General features: G+C 44.2%; 1 protein-coding gene across 1 annotated transcript; it reads right to left on the reverse strand.

Moving 5' to 3' along the window:
- Positions 1-86: 86 nt before the first annotated feature.
- On the reverse strand, positions 87-22009 carry st6galnac5a (ST6 (alpha-N-acetyl-neuraminyl-2,3-beta-galactosyl-1,3)-N-acetylgalactosaminide alpha-2,6-sialyltransferase 5a). Its single transcript, XM_076973248.1, is given in 6 exon segments — positions 87-1524; positions 1945-2052; positions 9263-9546; positions 9548-9676; positions 20949-21143; positions 21836-22009. Coding segments are annotated over 6 exon segments (978 nt in total). The 5' UTR covers positions 21851-22009; the 3' UTR covers positions 87-1277.
- Positions 22010-23622: the final 1613 nt, after the last annotated feature.

The following is a 23622-nucleotide window of genomic DNA, read 5'->3' on the forward strand; positions in this document are numbered from 1 at the left end:
TCATCACAGCACTGGTACTTTCATACTAGTTTTTAATCACAGCACAAACACAACACATCATGCTGTTTTGATAGTACTGCCTTTAATGATTTCTGATCAAAGTCAAATATACTCCCTTTATTTTTTTTATTTTAAAATAAAAACAAAATTAGATTTAAAGATAAACTAAAGTCCAGGACATTAATTCAGTAAATGATTGCCATAGACAGTTAAAGCTATCGTTTTATTACATTTCTGTCCCATTATATTCAATAGGAACTACATTTCCATAATTGAAATTTTCTTGCTTAAAAAACGAACACCCCCCCCCAAAAAAGGTCTTTAGTCCTTACAATTTTAAACCAATAAACCACCAACTTTAATCTATGCCAAGATAATGTAAATATGGCTCTAAAACATATTATGTTATTTCATTAATACTGTAAACACAATTTAATATTTAGTCTATGCATTTTGTGTGTGGATTATTTTCTACAAAGTAAAACCAATTTTACAAAAGACATGATGGATCCTGAGAATTCTGCAAAGCAAAATAGTGACAGTCCATTTTTGCTCCTAAAAATGAATAAATAAAAGTCTAATAAATAAAGATGTTCTCTCTAAATTGATTTCTATTTCTTTTTTTCTACTTCTGTTATACTTCTAAAACCTTTCTGCACCATGTGCTTTTCACCGTACACACAACCAGCTTATGACAAACACAAACTTTCTTCCCCAAACACATTTGTGATAAATGACTTAAATATCTGTTTTAATAAAACCGCCATTTCTCAGATGATGCAGATACAATCCAGGCAATGCTGATTTTTTTAGTTACTCTGTTTCCATAGAGACCTCCGGGCTAATATGATGACATATTTTACCCTTGGTTTCATCAATTCTTCTACTGGGTGCTGGGAATCTGTGTATTTGTCAAAAATATAATGACCACCACACAGTGCCCTATGGAACACCGTCAATCAAAGATGTCGAACATGCCCCGACTATAACCGCAAGTGTAATCGGCTGTGTCTCTGTCGTGGATGAACAACGTCCAAACACCAAAGCTCATATCAGATAATCCCACCATACTAATCGATCATGTCATTTTCTGATCACTCCGAATAACGAAACGTGAAGCCATTACGAATGTACAAAGGAAACGTGTCCTCCTTGAAGCAGTCGGGTGACGGCCATGTCTTCTCGTTGCCTGCCTTCTCATAGTCAATCACACGGCTCTGTGCGCATGGCGATGTTGGTTAGGCAGCAGCCCAGACTGGGTTCTTCTGCACACGTAATCATGTCCTCCTCGACTGAGGCGAGGCCGTGGTCCCCGTGACATTACCGAGTAATGGCGGCGGACTCCAGTCTGGCTGGTAGAAGTGGATGTTGAACGTCCGTGCCCAGTTGGCGAAGACTCTCTTCTCGGTTATGAAGCGGTGATGGCTGCCCCGGCGCCCCCGTTCATGAGAGATGTACATGGCGCATTCGTCGGGCCCCAGGGGCTCGTAGTAGTGATACGGGACTGAGGGGTGCTGAGCGTCCCTGTGGAAAACAAAACACGCAGCATTTAAGGCAAGCGGAGCTCAAAGTTAGCAGTAACCGAGAAACTAGATTCCCAGATTCCCAAATTAATCTTGAGCTGAATATCTGTAGGCGGGGCAATTAACCTGAATTGGTTCAAGGAATATGCTGCTATAAGTAGAACAAATTGATTTCGTGTAACACTACAAGGCTTCGAAATGGCTTGGGAGAGGTTACGCCTCGATGGAAATGTGTATTAAATCATCTCATATCTGCCCGTGGTTATTGTTAGGCTGAAGTTGGTGCGATACAGGGCAGAACTGACATGGGGTGGATGTTAAACGATACAACGTGGTGCTTCAAGCAAACAAAATAAATGTGACTCCTGTGAAGTGGCCATTATGTGGACAAATTACACATGCACATTATGTTTCCACTTACTTGCAGAAGTCTGGAGGCACCATGCCATAAACATTTATCCGGTCACACAGCTCAAGCGCAATGGTCATGGTGAACCAGCCTGTACTTAACCAAGAATTAGATATCCTCCTGAGATACGGAAGATGAGAGAGAAGCAAAATAAGTCATTAAGTCATTGACCGATATTATCATTATACAATAATCCATAAAAAAAGTAATTAAATGACTGCAGAAGGCTGTTATATCTGGAGACCGGAAACAGTGCAACGCACGAGCCCGAGTGTCAGTGCCATTTAGTAAAGACGTCCATCTGACAGCATCGTTTCTATAACTGAGAATTATCATCAACTGTTCATCAGCTGCGCCTTCCTACCATCTGATACAGAAGCTGTAATGATATTCTGACAAATAACATAATAACAGAGGAGAAACAAACACCATTAGGGGAGAACGGCGTAGGATGTGATTGATTAGTTGGGTCTGATTGCTGGTAAATTACTACTGCCTGTAGAGAGATGCCCATCTGGCAGCTGTCACATACATAATCTCCTGTGTATATGTGCCAGATTGATTCAACACCACGTATCTGTGCTTTTCTAAAAGTCTAGATGGAAAACATGGGAATTGGCCTTTAGCTTGGCCTCAGATAACCTTGAGAAAGGTCACCATGCTTGCATCCTAACGACAGCTCATTAGGCAGAGGAGGCTGACCCGTTTGTGCGACCGGGATGAGAAGATCTTGGTTGTGGTGGAAATGACCTACAATACAAATCAAACCCAGTCAGACACTAGAGTCTCTCTGTTGTGCACTTGCTGAAGTCTCTCTCTAAATCTCTGAGTTAAAGACACAAGCCTCCGAGGGGTTATACACGCAGCTAAATAAAGAACTCCATGTTCTTTGGCGTTAGCCCTGAGGCAGAGGCTATACTGCAAGATCGGTTTACATTAGCATTACATTAACACAGTAGTCAATTTACCATTTAATGCTGAACTGGCTCGGTTTGACTTGTTTTCCTTGTCAGGGTCAACTTGATATGCAATCAGCGACTGACAGAATCGTCTACTTAAGAACGCTTCAGAAATCTGAGGCAAGACCACAAAAATGTCTGAGGATCTCCCCGAGGGACCTCTGATTGGGGTTTAAGGATGACACGTTAGTGTGTGTTCTAAGCACTGTGTCCGAATAACCGAGTGACCATGAACTTTAACCAGTGACAAATGCAGTTTCAGGAGCTCAAAAAAACCCAAAAAAACGAATAAAAAGAAAACCTTGTCTGTTCCCGAGCGTAGAGACCTGTGCCAGGGTTACGGGACAAGGGCAGAGGTTGGGAGCTTCAGGTGAGAGAGTACGGGGGTCGCTTTACGTTAGAGTTACCGGCGATGGGCGAAAAGCCCTTACAGTCTCTGTTTTGCACCAGATCTCCAAAGCAATCGCTGTCTCCGTGTGTGGAGGGGGTGGAGGGGAGGGCGGGGATCGGTATCGTTTGATGCAGACGTTACAGCTAATCACAGGGCATGCTGGGAAGGAATCGAAAGCAGAGTGGAACGCGTATCTGACGGGTGTCAGGGAAGTGCTGAGATTGGGTTCTTTTCATTTGAGGATTATCGTGCCTGAGTTTTGGTTGATGTGCAGCACTTTGGAGAACGGGGCATGTGTGTACGCGATGGGCGCTCGGAGGAGCACAAGGGCTTCTGTCCCAATTGCAGATTACAGATCAAGATTAGTCATCTGGATTATTCAGGGGAACAAACGAACGTGTGGGATAATATTTCAGCGATCCAAACCATTGTGGGAAACCACGTATGGGAATGTGATAGATCGTTGGGAACGCTGAGGACTCGAAAACGAGAACTGACGACTACAGGATGCTGCCGGATACATTTAGGTCAAAATAGAACACAGCACGTTTTCCTAAGCAATGTGCCATTGTGAGGAGACCGAAATGAATCAGGGGGAAGAAAAAGTGCATGAACGTTTCATGATGGGCTTCATGTCTTTCCTGCAAAGTTCCCTGCATCACCTGCACCGCAATGACAAACCCCGAAGCACCACGATGATGAACCAAAGCATTGTGGGCTTTCTTCTCTCCACAAGAACACAATATTTTGCTGCAGTTGGAGTTGATATAAATGCTTCCAGGCAAGCCTGGATTCTTTTTTGAAAGCAAATCCTCTTTTAGGACTCTCAAAATTACATTCCGCAAAAAAATTAAAAAAATAAAAAATTACAGCTGCCAGTTCAATATTACAAGCGATTGGCAAAGACAAGCAAGAATAATCCTTCATCATTGTAAATGAATTTTCACTAAGTCTAGTTGTCATGGTCTGATCTGTTTCTGTTTTCTGCTAGAGGCAGCAGATCACTGATGTGTTTTATTAAAGCGCTGAAACGCACACATTCTTCACATGTTGTCCTTTGTGGACCTGTGTCTTTGCACATCTCTTCAAATATGGCAAATAAATAGGGTTTCTTTTTAAACCAAGGCCAAGCTGTGTTTTTTACGTGATCTGTGTGTTTCATTTCACCCTTTAGTGTTATTGCAGTGTTTAGGACAGGCTAAATAAAAGGTTTTACACGTCTGAGTCCTTCGGAAATGTGCATGAAATCCAAACAAGAAAAAAAGCCTTTAATCTATGAATTCGGCCTTCCTGCACCTCATTGATATTAACCACACTTAAAGAATCTGAAACTTTTGTTGTGTCTTATGCTTTTCTCTCTTAGAAAAGCCAATCAAGACTGACAGCCTTGATGTTGTTAAGTCTTATAAGAGCCTGTCAGGGTTGTTCCAAACAACTTCTGACAGGTCAAGTTTGTAATTTGAAAGTCCAAAGACGACAAAGAGAAAAACAAAGAGAAAATCCACAGTAGCTGCTCGGTCATCTAACTCTGGCATCTTACACAGGCCCTAGGGACAGGAAGTGCCACTTTTCTTGAAACCCCTCGCTCGTCATGTTCCTTGTCTGACACTTCAAAATATCACTCCAGGCAAAGAAAAGATGAAACTGCACCACTGGTCACAAAGTACTGGGAGTATAATACAGTAATAATATAGAAATAATGAGTTGCACAGCCACAGACACCCAGTACCATTCTAATCCAGTGTGTCATTCAGACTAATTAATCACAAGCAATATTTGCATTGCTTTTGTAATTAGTTGCCACGGAGTTTGTGGAAAAGCTCTTTGTCATTAAATTAGGTTGATTAGCTGATATCCCAAGTTGGTATTGCATTTCATCATGGCAGACTGCTTTAAACACATAGACACCCGCGCGCACACACACACACACCTGCGCACACGTGCACATGCACAAACAATGGCACACGCTCACATTCAAATACACAGACGCACGCATTCTCCGCCATCTCTGGAACAGGACAACAAGGTGACATTCTGCACAATTACGAGATGATTACAGCTGCCAGAATTTCATAAATGACCATAGCACGTTCTGTTTGTGGCACGCGCTCTACATTACAACTGTGCACATGTGGGAACAGCACGAAGAGAACACCACACTGTATACGGTGGGAATTTAAGCTGTCAAAATCTTCAGCACTTCTGATTTCCCCTCGGATTTCTTTGGCATGGGTCTCTTTGCAGAAGGCTCTGGGTGTGCTATTAACAAGGACATGAGGATGACCTCCACATAAGCCTTTCTCCTTCCAGCGTACAGAAGATCCCTCAACACAGGTCCTGTCATGTGGCTGCACTGTTCAGACTCAGGAACTGCAGAGGAGCAAAGGAGGCTGGGAAAACACAAGCCCCGCCCCCCCAAACAAACCCAAAACAGCAAACAAACCCTTAAGACCAAAAATTATCTAACCACTTTAAATCATTATGGAGACTATTCTATCATACCATTGTACAATAATACTACTAATAATACTTTAACTCCTACTAACACTAATAGTACCATCACTACTACTACTAATAATAATAACAACCAAAATGTTGACTGCAATTTAGTGAAGCAAATATTAACATGAAATAAAATACATTTATTTGGAGGCATCAGTGCTAAATGTCTGAAGAATTTGCAGCTGTTTGGGGGAGAACTGGAGACAGTAAGAGCTGAATGTCAGATCTTCATTGGTTTTAGAGGTAGTGAGTGTTCTGCTGTTGGATGATCTGCATGATCTAATTGGAGCATAGCCAATCATCATCTTACACAGAGGGGGTGGGGCTATGAAGATTTTAACAAAAGTCCAAATCTAACCAATGAAGAGGTTTAAAGGTCAACGTAATGCGATCCCTCTTTGTGGTTAGTGTCAGGATTCTTAAGTCATTGTAAATTTGTAATAGAATTCTTTGGTAGGATAGATAAGAAAGTGTTACAATAATCCACCACGACTGACAGAAAAATATGTGCAAAGTTCTCACTCTCAGCAACGAATGAATGTCAGGGCCTTAAAGATAACACAGGGGTGGTGGTATGCCATTTTGCAGACATTACTGATGTAGCTCTTGTGAAATCACTCTCAAAAATGGCTCCCATATTGTTCAAGCAGATCTTTTTGATTTTTGGCTTTCAGAGGTAAATGGCAAGATTCCAGCATCTCTGGTCATCATTTACACTAACAAGAGCCATTTGCTTAATTACAGAAAATTATTAGACAAGGTAATATCAGTCAGACAGGCAGCTGACTGGTTAGAATCAGGTGCTTAAAGGTCCCATATTCTATATTTTTCTTCCATTTGATTTTTTCCTTGATGTCTGCTTTTACCATTTATGTGGCTTTATGTTCCAAAAACATAATTCATTTATTCAATTAAACAAACTGCTTCTATTATTACGCCTCTAAGACAGATACAAGATATATGAGCTCTGTTCTGATTGGCTGCCCTGAATCGTTCGTATGAAATGCCCATAACCACTTATGGGGGATCTAAACCGGTCTAGCCGAACCAAATTTAGCAGCCTGCCACATTGAGTGTTGTGGTTGGATGTAATCAAAGGTTGTGCCACACCTGAATAAACCATGGCAACAGGTTACCAGAGCCTGTGTAAGCTCTCAAATCACTGGGACCATTGAGAAGTGCTGTGTCAGTGCTACGATAGACCAGAAAATCAGACGGCAATGTTTGTTTACAAATTAAGGCTGTTTTTCTTATTATATGCTCTCTGTCCAAATTATTCTGGCAGGAAATTGAAGAACAGTTATTAAAGTAATTAAGCACAAAAAGTCAAGAGTGATTTTCTTTAGAAGAGAGACCTGTTTCAAGAGTCTATGGATAAACTGCACGTTGTAGTGATTGACAATAATATAATAATAAACAGAAAGCAGGTTTTAAAAAGGCATTATATAGGAGACTCAAGAAAAAGCTATAAATAGTGATGAAACCACTTTGAGTGCATCCAAATGAAAAGCTCAAAAATGCACACATGCTACCATGTGATTGGATAGTGTCTGGCCTATGAGGGTGAGGAATTTCACAGAACACCGAACTCATCAATGTATAGTAGTAGTGAAATGGGTATTTTGCATGGTTTCTGTTATTGTTAATCTTTTAATTCATTAATGAACTTTAATTCATATTTTTGGTTATTTCAGGACAAGCATCTCCTTTCTGCTGTATTTTATTAATCCGTTTACTTTTTTCAAATGTAGCCGACTTGACTTTGGACCAAACGCTCCGAGTAATCACCAGGTCAACAATGTGAATTTGACATTGGGTGTCACGTGAGCACTGCACGAGGACAAAAACTCACGTTTATAAAGGACAACAGGACTTGATCGCAGTCCTTATTTCACTCATTATGTTGTTCCAGATTGACATTTTAAAAAAATACCCCATAGTGGTCAGAAATAGCAGAAATAACAAAAGAACTAACAACCAGCCTACTGCTTGTCTAATGCTTGTGCACCAGGTGTAGGGTTGGATACATCTAGGCTGCAATGATGTTTACAGTGAGGATAATCAGTATTTGAACACCCTGCTACTTTGCAAGTTCTGCCACTTAGAAATCATGGAGGGGTCTGAAATTTTCATTTTAGGTGCAAGTCCACTGTGAGAAACATAATCTAAAAAAAATCAGGAAATCACAATGTATGATTTTTTAATAATTTATTTGTGTGTTACTGCTGCAAGTATTTGAACATCTGCCAATCAGCAAAAATTCTGGCCCTCAAAGACCTGTTAGTCTGTCTCTAAAAAGTCCACTTCCACTTCACTTATTATTCTAAATTAGAATCACTTGTTTGAGTTGGTTAGCTGCATAAAGACACCTGTCCATCCCACACAATCAGTAAGACTCCAACTACTAACATGGCTAAGACCAAAGAGCTGTCCAAAGACACCTGAGACAAAATTGTAGACCTCCACAAGGCTGGAAAGGGCGACGGGGCCCCATGTCTAAGAGACATGAGAGACATGTCTAAGAGAAAGAGCTGCCACCACTGTTTCCACGTCCATGATTTCTAAGTGTGAGAACTTGCAAAGTCGCAGCATGTTCAAATACTTTTTTTCCCTCACTATATATGCCATCAATACATGCCAGGGCTTCCATAGCCTTGTAAAATCAACGCTCCCATAATTCATGGCTGCATCTATGTGAATATTAAAATCTCCAATAATTAAGGCATAGATTTCTTTTCGAGGTCAGTTCAAAACCCAGAACGCATTTCCCCAAGCACCTCCACAAACCCCTGCGCTGTCTAAGTATATAACCTGAAATGCAATCTAATGCCGAGCACCGCTGAGAGTTTTTAACTTGTACTATGAGGTTTTCAAATGCATAAAAAGAACACCAAGCTTCAGCTGGGTTTTATAAAAGGCTAATTGGTCAATGACCAGTTATTCAGAAAGGAGGATTCATTACTTTGCACTGAACAAAACTGTGGTTAAAGCTAATTATCAGATCAGTAAATACTCATTTTATTTACTAAAGTCTTTTGACTCTGGCTGTTCAGTTCTCTGTCCTTGTCTAACTAGCTGGCATGTAACTAGACGTACAGAGTTTTAAATGTGTTTCAATGCATCTGAATCATTGTCCTGCTGGACATTAAAGGGCTACATTAAAAGGGCTGCGTGACTGTTGTACATCCGTCAAGGCCGACCCAGAGAGCGCTTTTAGCCTACCTGTCTTTTAGCCTACCTGTCTTTTAGCCTACCTGTCTTTTAACCTACCTGTCTTTTAACCTACATGTCTTTTAGCCTACCTGTCTTTTAGCCTACCTGTCTTTTAACCTACCTGTCTTTTAGCCTACCTGTCTTTTAACCTACATGTCTTTTAGCCTACCTGTCTTTTAGCCTACCTGTCTTTTAACCTACCTGTCTTTTAGCCTACCTGTCTTTTAGCCTACCTGTCTTTTAACCTACCTGTCTTTTAGCCTACCTATCTTTGCCCGTCTCCCTCTTGAAGAGCTCGTCGAACTGCAGCATCTTCTGCCAGGAGATGATGAACACCTTCAGCTTGGGGAGCACCTGGCTGACCAGACGTAGGTTGTTGTAGACCAGGCCCTTTCCGTCGCGCCGCATGTAGTTGCTGGGCCCCCAGAAGACGAAGATGGCGTCCTGGCTGGCGTCGAGCAGCTGGCGTCTGGCGCGGAGCACGCGCTGCATGCTGGAGTGGGCCACCACGCGCAGGCTGGTGCGGACGCCCACGTCGGCGCCGAACCCCCCCCGCAGCCGGGGCGTCGTTCATGCGGATCACGCAGTCGGCGCCGTCGATGTCCGGGCCGCGCCCGCCGCCCGTCAGGTGGCCGGAGCTGGTGACCAGCGCACAGCTGCTGCAGTGCATTCTCAGGGGCTGGGAGGCGGGGCAAGGGGGAGGGGTGGTGGGCGGGATCAGAGGGAGGGGGCGGGGCAGAGGGAGGGGTGAGTGTTAAAGCAAATCGAAAAAAAGCGCGGGAAGATGTGATTATATCTCCTGACATCTTCTCCCTGGCCTTTTCTCCCAGATTAACCACAGCCTCAGAAATGGCCGCCAATATTAGAATGGGAATAAGGGTAGCAGCCTGCTCCAGTTTCTCTAACAATGCAACACGATCAAACATCGCACCTGTGAGGGAGGAATATAAATGCACCCGCACAGCTGATGATAATTCAACAGCTTTGTGGGTCTATCATTGCCCATTCAGAACCAGGTGGCGTCAGTTCAGTTCAGAACCGCAGCAAAATCCACTACAACAGCACTACAACGTTCGAGACGTACCATGGCAACAATGACACAACAATACAGCATGGTGTGTTCATTACACTTTCCATTGGTGCACCCAGACTTATCCCTGGGCTGCAAAGATCCTGCAAATGTCGAACACGGTGGATTTACTAAGAGACTCTGCCCTCTCTCCACACCTCCACATTCACACCCAACACCATTCTGCTGTGCATGCCCCTCTCTCACACAGCCCCCGTTTCTTTATAGCTTTTCATAAATTATTCCAAACTCACATAATATGCACCACTGGTATTTAGATGGAGATAAAGGCACACCTCTTCCACTCTGCCCGGTAATGCGGAGTGGGGGAGCGATGGTCGTTTTTTTGGGCCTGTCTCGAGGAAGTATCTCATTTATTGTGATTTTCCCCACTTCCCAATCTAATGTCCCCCTACACCCCCCCCCCCCCCCCCCCCCCAATGGTTTTGCTGTTTAAATGAATGATATGCAGAGCCCACACAAAGCTGTGCAATTTGTCCTGGATGGTGGCGTCTGCCGTGAGAGAAATAATAATAACCAATGGCGCGGGAGCATTGGGAGGTCTGTGGGGGGGGGGGGGGGGGGGGGGGGGGGGGGCCTTTGTGGCATTTGCATACTGTTCCTTTCCTCCCCGCAACCCCCCCATCCACCCATCAACTGCCCGGCCCTGCAACGCCATTTCCGCCCCCCTCTGCCCCCCTACCCACACCCCCAGGACACTGGAGGCGCGGAAGCAGCTCGGCTGACATAATGGTTAATGACGGCAGGAGTTAACGAGCTCCTGGTGGCCCCACGTGAGCTCCGTGTGTTTCTTCACGTGCATCCCGCAGTGACAAAAATAAAAAAATAATAAAAACATGGAGAGCATCAAGGCCAGCTGCAGGACTGAGCTCTGGAGACCCATCCTGTTCAGCTGAAGAGCATGTTAGAGACACCTGTATGAGGACACCGTCGGACGAGCGCTCGCTCTCTGTAGTGGTGCAGCGTCAGTCCGCAGACCAGCTGCAGAGCGCCGAGGCAAACCAGCCCGCCACGCGGCCCAAAAGGGTCGTGCCCACGTTCCACGTGAAGGTTTGGCCACAGCGGCTAACAGTCATGGAAATGGACGCTGGCATCTGACCTTCACGCTCCGAGTCAGATGCCAGACAGAGACAGAGACGGCCGCAGCAAGCTTGAGGAAACATCTCCAGCCTATCAAAAAGATTGACCTTGCTGAAAGGGCAAGTGTTAATCTGGCCAACCAAAGAAGGTTTTCCTCTGTGTTGGGAGAAGTGTTTAAGGAAGGCGCTTAGAGCCTGATCTGAAACACAACCAATGAAATATTTCAGTCAAACTAAGTAGCTAGTAGCGTTGCTAGGGATCTTTGGTGGTTTAGCACCAAATATTTCTTTTTTTGTTTTCTTCTCGAACAGCCCAAGAGTTGAGCAGAACTTTAAATGGTGTGTAAATTGATTAGATCTTTACTGGAGGCAATTAAGCAGAAAACAACACTGCTTTTAAAAAGAGATCAGAGAGTGGTCGCAAAATGACTCCAAAAAAAAAAAAAGTTTGGTTAAATTTCAAGTTCAAAGTTCAAAAGAGAAAAAAAAAAAGTTTGGTTAAATTTATACAAAAGTTCAAAAGAGAGAGTTCTAAAGTCTGAAACTGTATCATATTTTAGTGATTGGATGAAAATCAGATTGATCATAAGGTGATACTTTCAGCACAAATACTTCTGACCATAAACGCTTTCAGTCGATGTGCCGCATAATGAAGAAGGCATGATCAATCAATACATCTATACAATTTGTGATTGCTGTTTTTCATTATAAGGCCAGACAACAGATGACAGAAAGGCCGCCATGACAACATATTGGATAATGTGCTGTATTTTCTTGCTCCCATTATTCCAAAAGGAAATCTTCTTCTGTGGCAATAACAGCCGCCGTGTTATTGCAGTCAGCCATCACTTCTTAGACAATGTCTTAGCTTGGCACTCTTCATTCTAATTTTGCAATATAGAGAAATGAAAATGAAACCTGCATGCATTACTATACTGAAACTCTTTTTTTTAAAGGCGACAAGTTTCTTCAAATCTTCAACACTGCATAGTCAATGCTTTGATCTCATCACGCTTTTCTTCAGATAACACTTGAAATGTCTCTTTTCTTTTGTTGTCTTGCCTGTACCATAAGAACAGCCTGCGGTTCTTTAATCTCTTGGATTCTGCACATAACGAATTAGCACTTCGGATTATTATTAGGAAAAGGACTAAGTCCTTAAGAGTTTTAATTGCCACCGTGACCTATGGTTTGTGAGTTTGACACAAGGACTTGTGTAACAAGACTGTAAAACGTGCAAATAAAATCAAATGGAACTGACTAATGCACCTTCGTATATGGCCTCTAAAATGCTAATCACACATGGCAATATAAATTTCACTAAGCTGTATCATAATGGTTGGAGGTCAGAAAACTCAAAGAATCTTATGAAACTTGCTCTCATAAGTCATAAAACTGTTGGTCTTTAACACTCTGCAGGCAGCCTTAATTCTGAGGAGAAAATTCATGTGCAAATAGCCCAAATTCATTTGCAAAAAGCATGTATAAATACTCCCTGTACACCACATAATAGTATAACCCAGTAGGGCCCAATGTAGCCTTCTAATCATTTATTTTAATTATCTCAGCTTGTTTAGTGAGTGCTGGAACACATACTAAGGAACACAGAAGAGACACAAAGCCTTCCTCCACGCCGTTTCTGAGGAGGTGTGTGGTGGTGGTGGTGGTGGTGGTGGTGGTGCTAGTGGTGGTGGTGGGCGTGGGGTCTGGGAATCATTTTGAAATATGCTATTGAGAGGAAATCAAATTGCATTTGGCAAAAAAATGAGCGGAAAGAGGCTCAGGGGCACAGTCGATTAAGAGCCATGCTGGGAGAGTGTTCACTATCTCTCTCTCTCTCTCACACACACACACATACACACACACACACGTTTTCCTCATCCACCACCTTGCTGTTGGCCACAGCACAATGATATAGTAAGCTAATGAAGGAGACACGACCAGGGCGACCTCACGGAACCGACCTTACGGAAGCCAAGATGCAATTAGGCGAGTCCCCTCGGCCTGGCGTCACCTCCCCTCTGACGGCAGCCGCTACCGCACCCTCCCCCGTGTAAGCTCTTAATTAGACACACAAAAGGCTTTATTCTCCCCCCTCTCTTGACTTGGTGACAACGACAATCCCTACACACATGAAAGACCAAAAAAAAAAAAAAAAAAGCGTGACCCAATTATCCAGAACCACACGTGACCTAGAAGCCACAGCCACAGAAGGGCGGAAACGCTTCAGGACGTGGTGTACAGACCGCTCAAAGGGCCGTGGCACGTCTGATCAGAAAGGTTTTGATAACAGATGGGATGGATAAAAAAATACAGAGCATAATGCGAATGTCCTCAGCTGGAATTTGGACGAGACATGCAGATGGAGACTTCCTAGCAGGGGCGGATCTACGGGTGGGCCTGTTTGGCAGCTGGGCCCATCCAATCACAAGCTCAGAATACAGTTTTCCGTATGAAAATGAATGAAAATTTTTTTTCGCCTAGCGCTAGCGCATGAGTCATTTAATGATCATATACCCGCCCACCCCGCTCAACAACTTTAGTTAGCCGCAAATACCCCCCCCCCCCCCCCCCCCCCTCAACAAATTTCGTTCGCCACAACACCCCCCCCCCCCCCCAACAACTTTCGTTCATGTTTGCCCACCCCAATTACACGCTGGCTCGTCCAAAAAACACCGGCTGCATCCGCCACTGCTTCCTAGTGGTCACCATCCCCCCCTTTGTGAGTGACAACGCCAGCAAACGGATCCTCTCCTCCTCCAGCTTAATCTGTATGGTGCAGAGGCTTCTGTCCCCGGCAGGCGGAGAGACGGGACGGAGAGAGAGAGACAGATGGGGAGAGAGAGACGGGCCCGATAGATGAAGGGACTACCTGCCGAGATGATTGCTGCGTCTCAGACCCAGAGGTGTGCCCACGCAGGGGTCGCAGGGGTCATGTTGTTGGGGAGGCAAGATTAAGAGGGCCCGCGGACACCCACTGGCTCTTCAAAAAACAAGCTCTCGAGGAGGAGCTCGCATCTAACCCGAGCCTTAGAACCCAGAGAAGAGCCACCAATGATAACGAGCTCTCCTGACAGAAAATAGTATTGGGAAAGGGAGAGAGAGAGAGAGAGAGAGAGAGAGAGAGAGAGAGACTGGAGGGATGGCAATCACAGCAGAACCAGAGGAACAAGGGATTGAGGGAGTTTGACTTGAGAAGAAGGTGGAGAAAAAGGGGGTATGACGGCAAGACAAAAGAAGATTCTAGAATCATTGCAAAGGGGCATGTTGTCTTACGATTTAGATAGAAGGAAACATACAAGGAAAGGACTTCTGATCATTTTGTGCTCCTGAAAGAACCTGTTGTTTTTTCCTGAAGTTTAAAATTTCAGCCCTTGATTCCCATTATCTATGGAATAAAGCAACACAGAAAAAACTACGCATTCTGTCTCATCAATGTACTTGTGTATACTGGCATCTTTATGGAGTAGCCTTGTGTGTGTGTGTGTGTGTGTGTGTGTGTGTGTGTGTGTGTGTGTGTGTGTGTGTGTGTGTGTGTGTGTGTGTGTGTGTGTGTGTGTGTGTGTGTGGAGAGAGGTTGTGACTGAGATGCTGAGGTGGAGTGAGAGTCACATAACCCCAATGATTAGTCACACACAGGCGCAGAATCCATTAGAGGCATTCTGCTTTCTATATCCCCTACAGGAGAACACACACACACACACACACACACACACACACACACACACACACACACACACACACACACACACACACCCCGACAGTGCCAGTCACTTACTTCACAGCTCTTTATCTGATAATGTTAATGATCATCAACTCCTGTGAAGCCCTGTGCTACAAAACAGATCTTAGAAAGATAATGGTGTGACAGGCCATGTTACCTCTCTTTGTGATTATTAATAGTCCTTCCTTTGTGTTTCTTCTTGAAGAACCTTTTAACCTGCTTACCGCACTAGCGCAATGGCCTGTCGCTAAAGACCGTCACCCTTAGCGACATGCGCGGCACATGTGGGATGTATGCTAATTGACAGCGATGGTAACCTACAGCAACAGCCTTTTAAGTAACAAGTGCATGCATAATACACACTTGAGTATGAATATGAATAAATCATTTACATTAATCATCACCGCACATTAAATTTACATTTGTTCAGATGGGGGTTAAATTCTAAGACAGTTATGACTGGCTTAGAAAACGACATGCGCTCACAGCCCCTTATTACAAATACTTGCTCTTAGACCCTTAAAGGGTCATTTTACAATTACAGATAGCAGCCACACACAGGTCACGAGCCACTCTAGACCCCATTCACTGCTGGTCTGATTCTGAGCATGGAGCAGCTTAGCATTAAGACTGACGTGGAAATGGCACGGTAGCATGGCACTGCGCAGGTATTAGCGCACAGCGGACCGTGCTGGAGTTAGTACGTGTGTCAGTGTCACAGCTGTGATGACAGCTGTCTGCCAGCCAAAAGTGCCCATCAAGCACCATTCTTGTGCTCAGAAACTTTTTTAATTGATGAGTTGAAGAATGGCCAACACACACTCTGTGCGGCGACAGACTGTGTCCAATCGTCCAATCATACGCCCACAAAGTGTTCGTAGGCGTATTACTGGCGAATTAATATGGTACGAAACATCTATATATTCCGTTACACCTATATAAGACTAATTATGCAACTGTGCTAAGCTTTCAGACCTCGCCGTTTCCATCTCGCTTGTGTAATAACTTCACAAAGCACATACACGCTAACATCTCCAGGTCTGCCTGCTCGTTTAAGCACTGTAATCAGGGACTCACCGTCTCTAGCTCCCCCCCCCAACCCCCCAACCCCCCTCCCGTCTCCGGGGCGGCCGTCTCCCGTGGATCCATCAGTGCCCTGATCCCGAGTTTCTGTCAACTCCCAGCGGGGCCTCCGAAATATGCATAAAAAAATGGAAGACAGTGCTCGGCATATACAACAGCGCCCGTGAATTCCCAGACAACAGGCTGTCAAGGCTGTTGGAGGCTGTGCTATTGTGAGACGTTTTACATTGTCACGTTGTAGCCGTCGCCGATGACGGCGCCTGCCGAAAGCCGCCTGGTGCCCGCCATCCCTACTGAGCGCCAGGCCGTGGGTCACTGGGGTGAAGTCCTTTGTCATAGCTGCTTTTAAGACAAAAAGCTCTACCTTTAAAACTCGAATGGGAATACGGCTAAATGAGTAACAATAAGTATAACAATCGTCAAATGGCGGCGTGTTTTAAACTAAGGCCATCCAGCGAATGTGAGGTATAACTTTGCAGTGGCTGCAACTTTCCCAAAGAATAAAAAAAGCGTCCTGGAGAAGTTCCAGAGAAGCAGGGACATGGTGGCGCAGTAATTAATAGCCTCTACATGCAATATGCTGCTAATCTCCAGGGAAATGCTATCGGCATACAAACTTAGCACAGCCAAATTACACAGAAAACATAAATAATAGCTCAATCTTTCCTTTTCTTCAGTGTGAAAGGCAGGCTCGTAAATCACACCTAAATAGGCAAACAAAGCCTCCGGCCCTGGAAACGCTGTAAGGGTAAAGAGTGTGCCTGCTGTCTTCTACTCTCCATTTCTCATTATGATCCCCTCCCAACACTACCCCCCCCAAATAGTTTGCACTCCATATCCATCTCTGTAGACTTGTACTTGAAAATGTTCCAGTGGAAATGTCCTCATAGTCGAGCTGTTCGTGCTCTCTGAGCCCGCTGCGTTCATCTGGCCCGGTTCCTCTCGCTCGAGACTGGAGGCTGACAGCACGCCAGACGTTAACACCAACACGTGTGAAAGTCCCGAGCAAGGGCCTGCAACGTTACTTTTTTAGGGCCTCAGCAGGAGACACACATCTGAATGATTACTCCTAGGGAGTGTTTATCGAAACAGGACACAGTCGTGCGTCCTGGAATTGCTTCCCCGGACGCCCTGGGCTGGTTCCCCCCCCAAGGCTCACGTCTGCGTGGCAGGAGATGCTTTCTCTGACGGCCGTGCCGCAGTGCCAAGAATGGGTGTGCCGAACCAGCCAGACTCCACGGCAATTTCATGAGAGCAGTCAGAAGATTCGCGTGGCTTTGCTAAGAATATCTCCCAGAGTTCTTAAACGCGGCGAGGCGTTGAGTTGAGCCGCAGAGTTGCAGCAGTATCTTCCCTGTGCGTACGCTGCCGACATATCCATCATACAGCAAATAGTTCATCAGCATATTTCCATTCAACTCTGAGGCTAATCGGAGAGTAACATCAACACAGCTCCTGAATGCTCTCGCCCACCGCATCAGGGCTTATGGATTTATTGTCTCATTACAGGACTGACTCCATGCACAGAACCGCCGCTCTTAAAAGGCTAACGGTCAGCTCCAATAAAGGACTAATACGGTATGAATTGGCAAGCTATTTCAGGGTCCATAGCAGACGTAGACTTCCAGTCTGGCAAGCAACGAAGAGGAAAGCATCTTTTTGCATAACCTACCCCTCACACACACACACACACACACACACACACACACACACACACACACACACACACACACAAACACACACACACACAGTCTCTGTTCCGTAACATCAAACGGGTACACGAGTGCCCTCTCACTGCACTTACACCTAAGCTACATTCTCCCGGGCTTCAGCAGTGAGTCAAAGCCGAGTCAAAGTGGGCAGTGGCGTACCACTGAAAGCCAAGAGCTGGAAAATCCGTCGCCACTGGAGACGTAAGGCAGCGGCTCTGTGGCGAGAGAGAGGACCCTCAGGACCCCTCCCATCTCCCACTCTCTCTTTTCTCTTTCTCGCTCCGTCTTTCTTTCTCCTCCCCTCTAAATCTATCTCTCTTCCTCCTCCTCCTCCTCCTCCTCCTCCTCCTCGTCTGCACCCGTGCTCTGCTGCGGGAGAGTTCCAGGGAGCAGCCACCCAGGAAATGAAAGGCAGTGAGAAGTGGATGAGCCCTGAGCCCGAATCCTGGAGCCTTCTCCTCTCCAGCTGATGAGGCATTAATCAAACCCACCAAGATAAAAGGTCAACTTGATGCGCACGCGGAATAACTAAAGCGTCGTGGAACTAAGACAAATACGATTTTATTAACACTTGATCGCTCGTGGCCAGTCATCATCAGTAACAGTTTCAACGGTCCCCGTCCACACCGCGCTCGTTAAATCACGGACTGCGACCTGAAGGTACACCCAGGTATGACCCCCCCCCCCCCCCCCCCCCCCACGACGCCATCGTACTTGACCGCAGCGCACGCAGAAGTCCGTCGCAGCTGCAGGGAAGCAAAAGGTTACGCAGATTTAAACCCACCCACCTTCAGCGCTTTGTGGAGATGGTTTGCATTCTCAGCTGCTTTTGAGAACTACGAACCGTACCCTGGAAGCATTCAGGCAATGGAAAAACACATTTTTTTTTTCCCTTTTACAGTATTATGAAATCTGAATTCAGTATTCATGCCTTTTGGATGCAGCCCCGCTCAAATCCTCTCATGGAAGAAAAACCCAAAGTGGACACTCGAGAGTAGGTTTGTCTGAGAGTATGTCTGAGAGTATAACAACTGAATGCATCAAATATCAACAAGATTCAAGAGCAAGGCCTCAACATTCTTGTGTCAGGCCATAATCCACCAAAACAATCCTGTCTCCTAGCAGAGTGTGTGACCCTCACCACGTATCTCCGTTGCCATTTTTTGGGAAATGCATCTGAGATATGAAGCTTCATGACACACTGAATTGTTTAGCACAAGTGTGGCTGGATTTAAATTTGTAATCTGGTTAAACATCTGTTTTAATTTCTTCGGGCACAGGCAGAGCAATAGTCTTATCTCACTAGCAAGGAAGCGCTTCTCAAATACTTATGCTTTATTCATTCAGACTCTGTGTTAGAACCACTAGTTTTCCCCCATGTTGTGATGCTTTTTGGTAAATTTGAGGCGAGACACACTGAAAGTGCTTTTTCCCTACTAAGTTAAGCTTTTCCCATCAGGGTTAAAATATGTGGAAGCTGTGTCTAAACATATTTCATTCAGAAGCCCATATTTTATTTAGTGGTCTATCAAAAAATGATACCAACATCTCAGCCAACCAGTGATTAGAGCCTAAAGCAACGCCCCAATACAATAGCTGCTTTAGTTACTATTTTCAACTCAACAACATCTCTCCATCAGTTTTTCAGAAGCACTTTTTCTCTCTCTGCCTTTTACTAGAATTACCATGACTAAAAGATTTAGAAAAATGTATTTTTCTCTCCTTTGCTGCTGAAACTGGAGCAAGACAGCTTGTGCAGAGGACGTGTGTCAGGGTTGGGGGGGGAAGTTCACGCTGTGAAACTCCGAACGCCTGCTGAACGGTGCTGTGGGAGGTCCACGCTGAGAACTGCTGGAGAAACTCTCGAATCGAGCCACGTAGCCATTCAGGGTCATCGGCACCTCACAGAAAAAAAACTTCCCAGCACGACCAAGACGCCTCCTCTCAAACCTCCGACAGCATCCTGCCTCCATGTGAGACTACAGGACACGCCCACCACAAAGACACGCCTACTACAACGTAGACAGCCTCCTCGTCAAACCTTGGTTGCTGGCAAACTTGAGTGAGAGACAAAAGAGTGAGAGAAGCGCCCATGAAGGTGGGAAACTGCCTCGGATTCACCGATGGAAGAGCATATCTCAGAATCTTCATTTAACCGTAAGATGGTATGGCTAACAGCAGGTGGGCACCGAACACCCAAACTGTGATTAATGAGAGACATATGGTGGCTTTTTAGTTTTTCAGTAGCACGGGTAAATAGCCAGTCACTACATCAGAAAGCCCTACCCTATACCCTCACTTACTAGTAAGATTATTAGGCCCACCAATCCTAGATGTACGTTTTATAGAGGTCGAATACAGATTTGATACCCTGTTCTTTTCCCTCCTTGGTTAGTTCCTGACCACAGAACAACTGCTGACTGGGTCTCATTGGGTGGAGGTGGGGGAGACACACAACGCAGAATTACTGCTGACATGGTGGTGGCATGGACGTGGGTGCTGAACTGATCCAGTTTTGTTCAGGCCAGCAGTGTTGCTGGGGGTATTAGATGTGTCAGTGTGAGTGGTAGGTTTGGAGGTGTGATGTCACCCCAAAACGTCCCACACAGCGGCACTGCTGTGGTCACAAACTGACCATGAATTGTGTGGTCTTCACAAACCGTGGCAATTATATAGACTGTAGACCATAAATGTACAACTGTACATGTAACTGGTGCTATGTAGTTGGTGTTTGTAATAAAGTGGCTATTGAGTACAGCCTCACTCATTTCTTCTGTACTTTTTAGATGCATGTATATAGTTCCATAAGGTTCCAAGGTACTGTAGTAGGACTGCTAAAACCGTAACGAATAGAAAAGCTCTTTAAAATTGTGCCAATAAGTCATTTTCCTTTTAACAGTAAAAAAGATATATTAACCTTTTTTTAAGTTCTCAAACTTGGTTTCCAAGTATATGCATCTCAATACAGGTATGACAGAAATGTAGAATTAGGCTAAATGCCTATTATAAATTCCACCAATTAATTTTCACTTAAGCATTCCTTTCCTCATTGTTGCAATTTTAATGCATTACTACACCATCACTATATTATTGGTTATGAAACCATAAACAGATAAAAATAAAATTGCATTGTAGCTATTATCCATGTCTATTATGGAAGCACTACTGAAAACATCTTACAAGCACTTAAAACCTTTTAAGCAATAAAGACTTATTAGCCTCCTTGTAACCCACTGTTAAGGAGGCTGCTAAGGACTACTTACAGTGTGGTCAGTAATGCTGATATATCCTTGCAGGGGTGGAGGCGCCTTTTGCGTCTTGTCAGAAGGTTTGGTGGGATTTTCCGTCTTTTGGACGGACGCGTTGTTAGAACCACCGGCGTCGTTGCTGTTCACGTTGTACACCACGAACAGGCTGGTGCACATGGTGACTGCTACAAACGCGGCTGCCCCGTGGCGCTAGAAAGATCAATGAAACATCATAGTCGTGATATCACGATGCGGCACGAGGGCTTGTTGGGGCGCGCGCGACGCTCCAGAACTGTCAAAAAAAAAAAAAAAAAACCCCGAAAACGAAAATATTGCGATCGCAGCTCCATACTAACAACTCGCGCGTGTGTGTTGTCAGTAACCTACAGCCTAGAACATAAACTTTATATGTGCAAAAATATGACTCTTAATAACTGTATTTCGGACGCTGCAGATTACACACTAACAAACTTTCAAAAAAGACAAAAACTCACAGGTCGGTTACCGGTTGCATAGCGTACACTATATTTACGGGGCATAGAGGTAAACCGTATATGAATTCTGAAATAAGCGTATATGAATATTACCCAGTGTTGCGACTGCACGCTACATTTAAAATGTATACAGTAGAAATACTGGCATCAATTGCTCTGTAATTTACGATTCATTTACTCTTACGTTTAGCACAACATCCTACATGTTACATATTTCATAAAAAGCAACAACAATAATCCCGAGAAAGAAAAACACGGGATGCGATGCTTAAGGCTTGCTTCTGCTACTGAAGCTCAATCTTTTTTTTGTCTCAGCATGTAGTCTACAGTGGTTTAAGAAACAGTAGCCGCAGTACCCCACTTCAGAAAGAAACAAATTATTTGAAAGGAAAGATCATATTTCTTTACCATAGCCGTCCTCATTTTGTGCTTCGGCGGACTATTTCCCCAGATTTGCGCACTAAGGTCCACTTCGCTCGATTAAAGAGTACTACGTTAGATTACGCTGACATAACACTCCCATCATCAGCTGCACAGCCGAGGTAGCGCGCGGTGCACGCTCTGAGATCACCGTGTGCGCGAGCGCTGAAACCCATTCTTATGGTGGAATTCAGCAGCACGCAGATGAAACCCCCCGTTATTCTTCATGGTCTTAAAGCGCACTGATTTCTTGGTTACGATCCAGCAGCACGTGTCATTCCCTCTCGCCACGATTTTTTAGGGGACCGTGGAATTCAGAAAATGATTCCAGCTACAACCCTCCATTTCATACCTCAGTAATTGCCCTAATAGCGTAAATACCACTAAAAGTATCATTAAGCATTTAGTAAGATTATTCAGGCATCATAAAAGGGAAAGCTGCCTTTTTAATTTGACATATTTGTCATGAATGCATATGTCATTTTAGATAATATATGTAAAATTCAGGAACTCTGCCTTAGGGAATTTTTAAATAAAGCTCTCAAACCTCTCACACCTTATTTGTAGAAATGTTTAAAATGCTCACCAAACATTCGAACTATAACATCAGTCTGGCTGTGGCTTCTTGGGGGGCAACTGGTGGAGGATGGGGGGGGGGTTGATTTGCGGAGCCACGTCATGTCCTCCAGAACGTCATTTCATTCATATTTCCTTCACATTTAAGTCCTTGTGATGAAAACACATCTTGCACTTTTGTCTGGAACACCTTGGATTTGGTGATATGTTGGGCCCGGCTTCAAGTAAATGAGCACCGAGTGGTAGAGAGTAACTCAGGGCCGGCCCCTGCTGCTGCTGGTTAACCTACGCTGGTTTCAAGTGGATACATGATCTTCATGACCTATAGTGATCCACTTACAGCAAGCCTCAGTATAAATGTCACATATCTACAGTACTCAGAATTTCATGAACTAATACTAGTAGGAATGAGAATAAATTGGCCCATGTCACAGACCTGATGATGCCATTTCCTGTGGGAATATAGAGTAACAGATAGTCAGAAGAACACAAAATTACATTTATTGTATTTTTACTGTTTATTCTGTTTCAGTCCCATACCATTTAATTGATGATTCAAGCTGGTCTAGTCTTGCTTGTGATATTAAGCACATGATTCCTAATTTGAATTATTCAGTCTCTGATCATTCACTTAAATAACTATTGCCCTTTAGAATTTAACCTAAGCTTACTAACTTATTATTATGCTTGTTAACTCTCCTGTCTAACTTGTCTCTTGACCTGATTTATATTCCCAAATCATTAAAACTTGCACTTATTAAACCATTAGAGACCCTCCTCTTAATCCCCTGTGCTTTACAATTACAATCCAATTATGAACCTGCCCTTTCTTCCCAAATATTAGAAAAAGTAGTTTCATACAATTATGTTCCTGTTTGTAGACACATCATGTCCACTGATTGTTTCAGTTCACGTCGTAGCACTGAAACGTTGCTAATAAGGGTAGATAATGCCATCTTCATATCCAATGACAAAAGATGCATCACATTACTTTTAGATCTTAGTGCTGCTGGTCCCATTGACCACAACATATTAGTGAATATGCAGGGGGCACACGCTGGCATTAGAGAACAAGCACTCTCATGGTTTAAATCCTGTTTGACAGATCACTATCAGTTTGTCCTTGTACGTAATGAATGCTCTGATCTTACAAAAATAAAATATGGTGTCCTACAAGGGTCAGTACTGCGTACATTATA

Source organism: Brachyhypopomus gauderio, chromosome 14 (genome assembly GCF_052324685.1).
Source record: "Brachyhypopomus gauderio isolate BG-103 chromosome 14, BGAUD_0.2, whole genome shotgun sequence".
Lineage (NCBI taxonomy): Eukaryota > Metazoa > Chordata > Actinopteri > Gymnotiformes > Hypopomidae > Brachyhypopomus > Brachyhypopomus gauderio.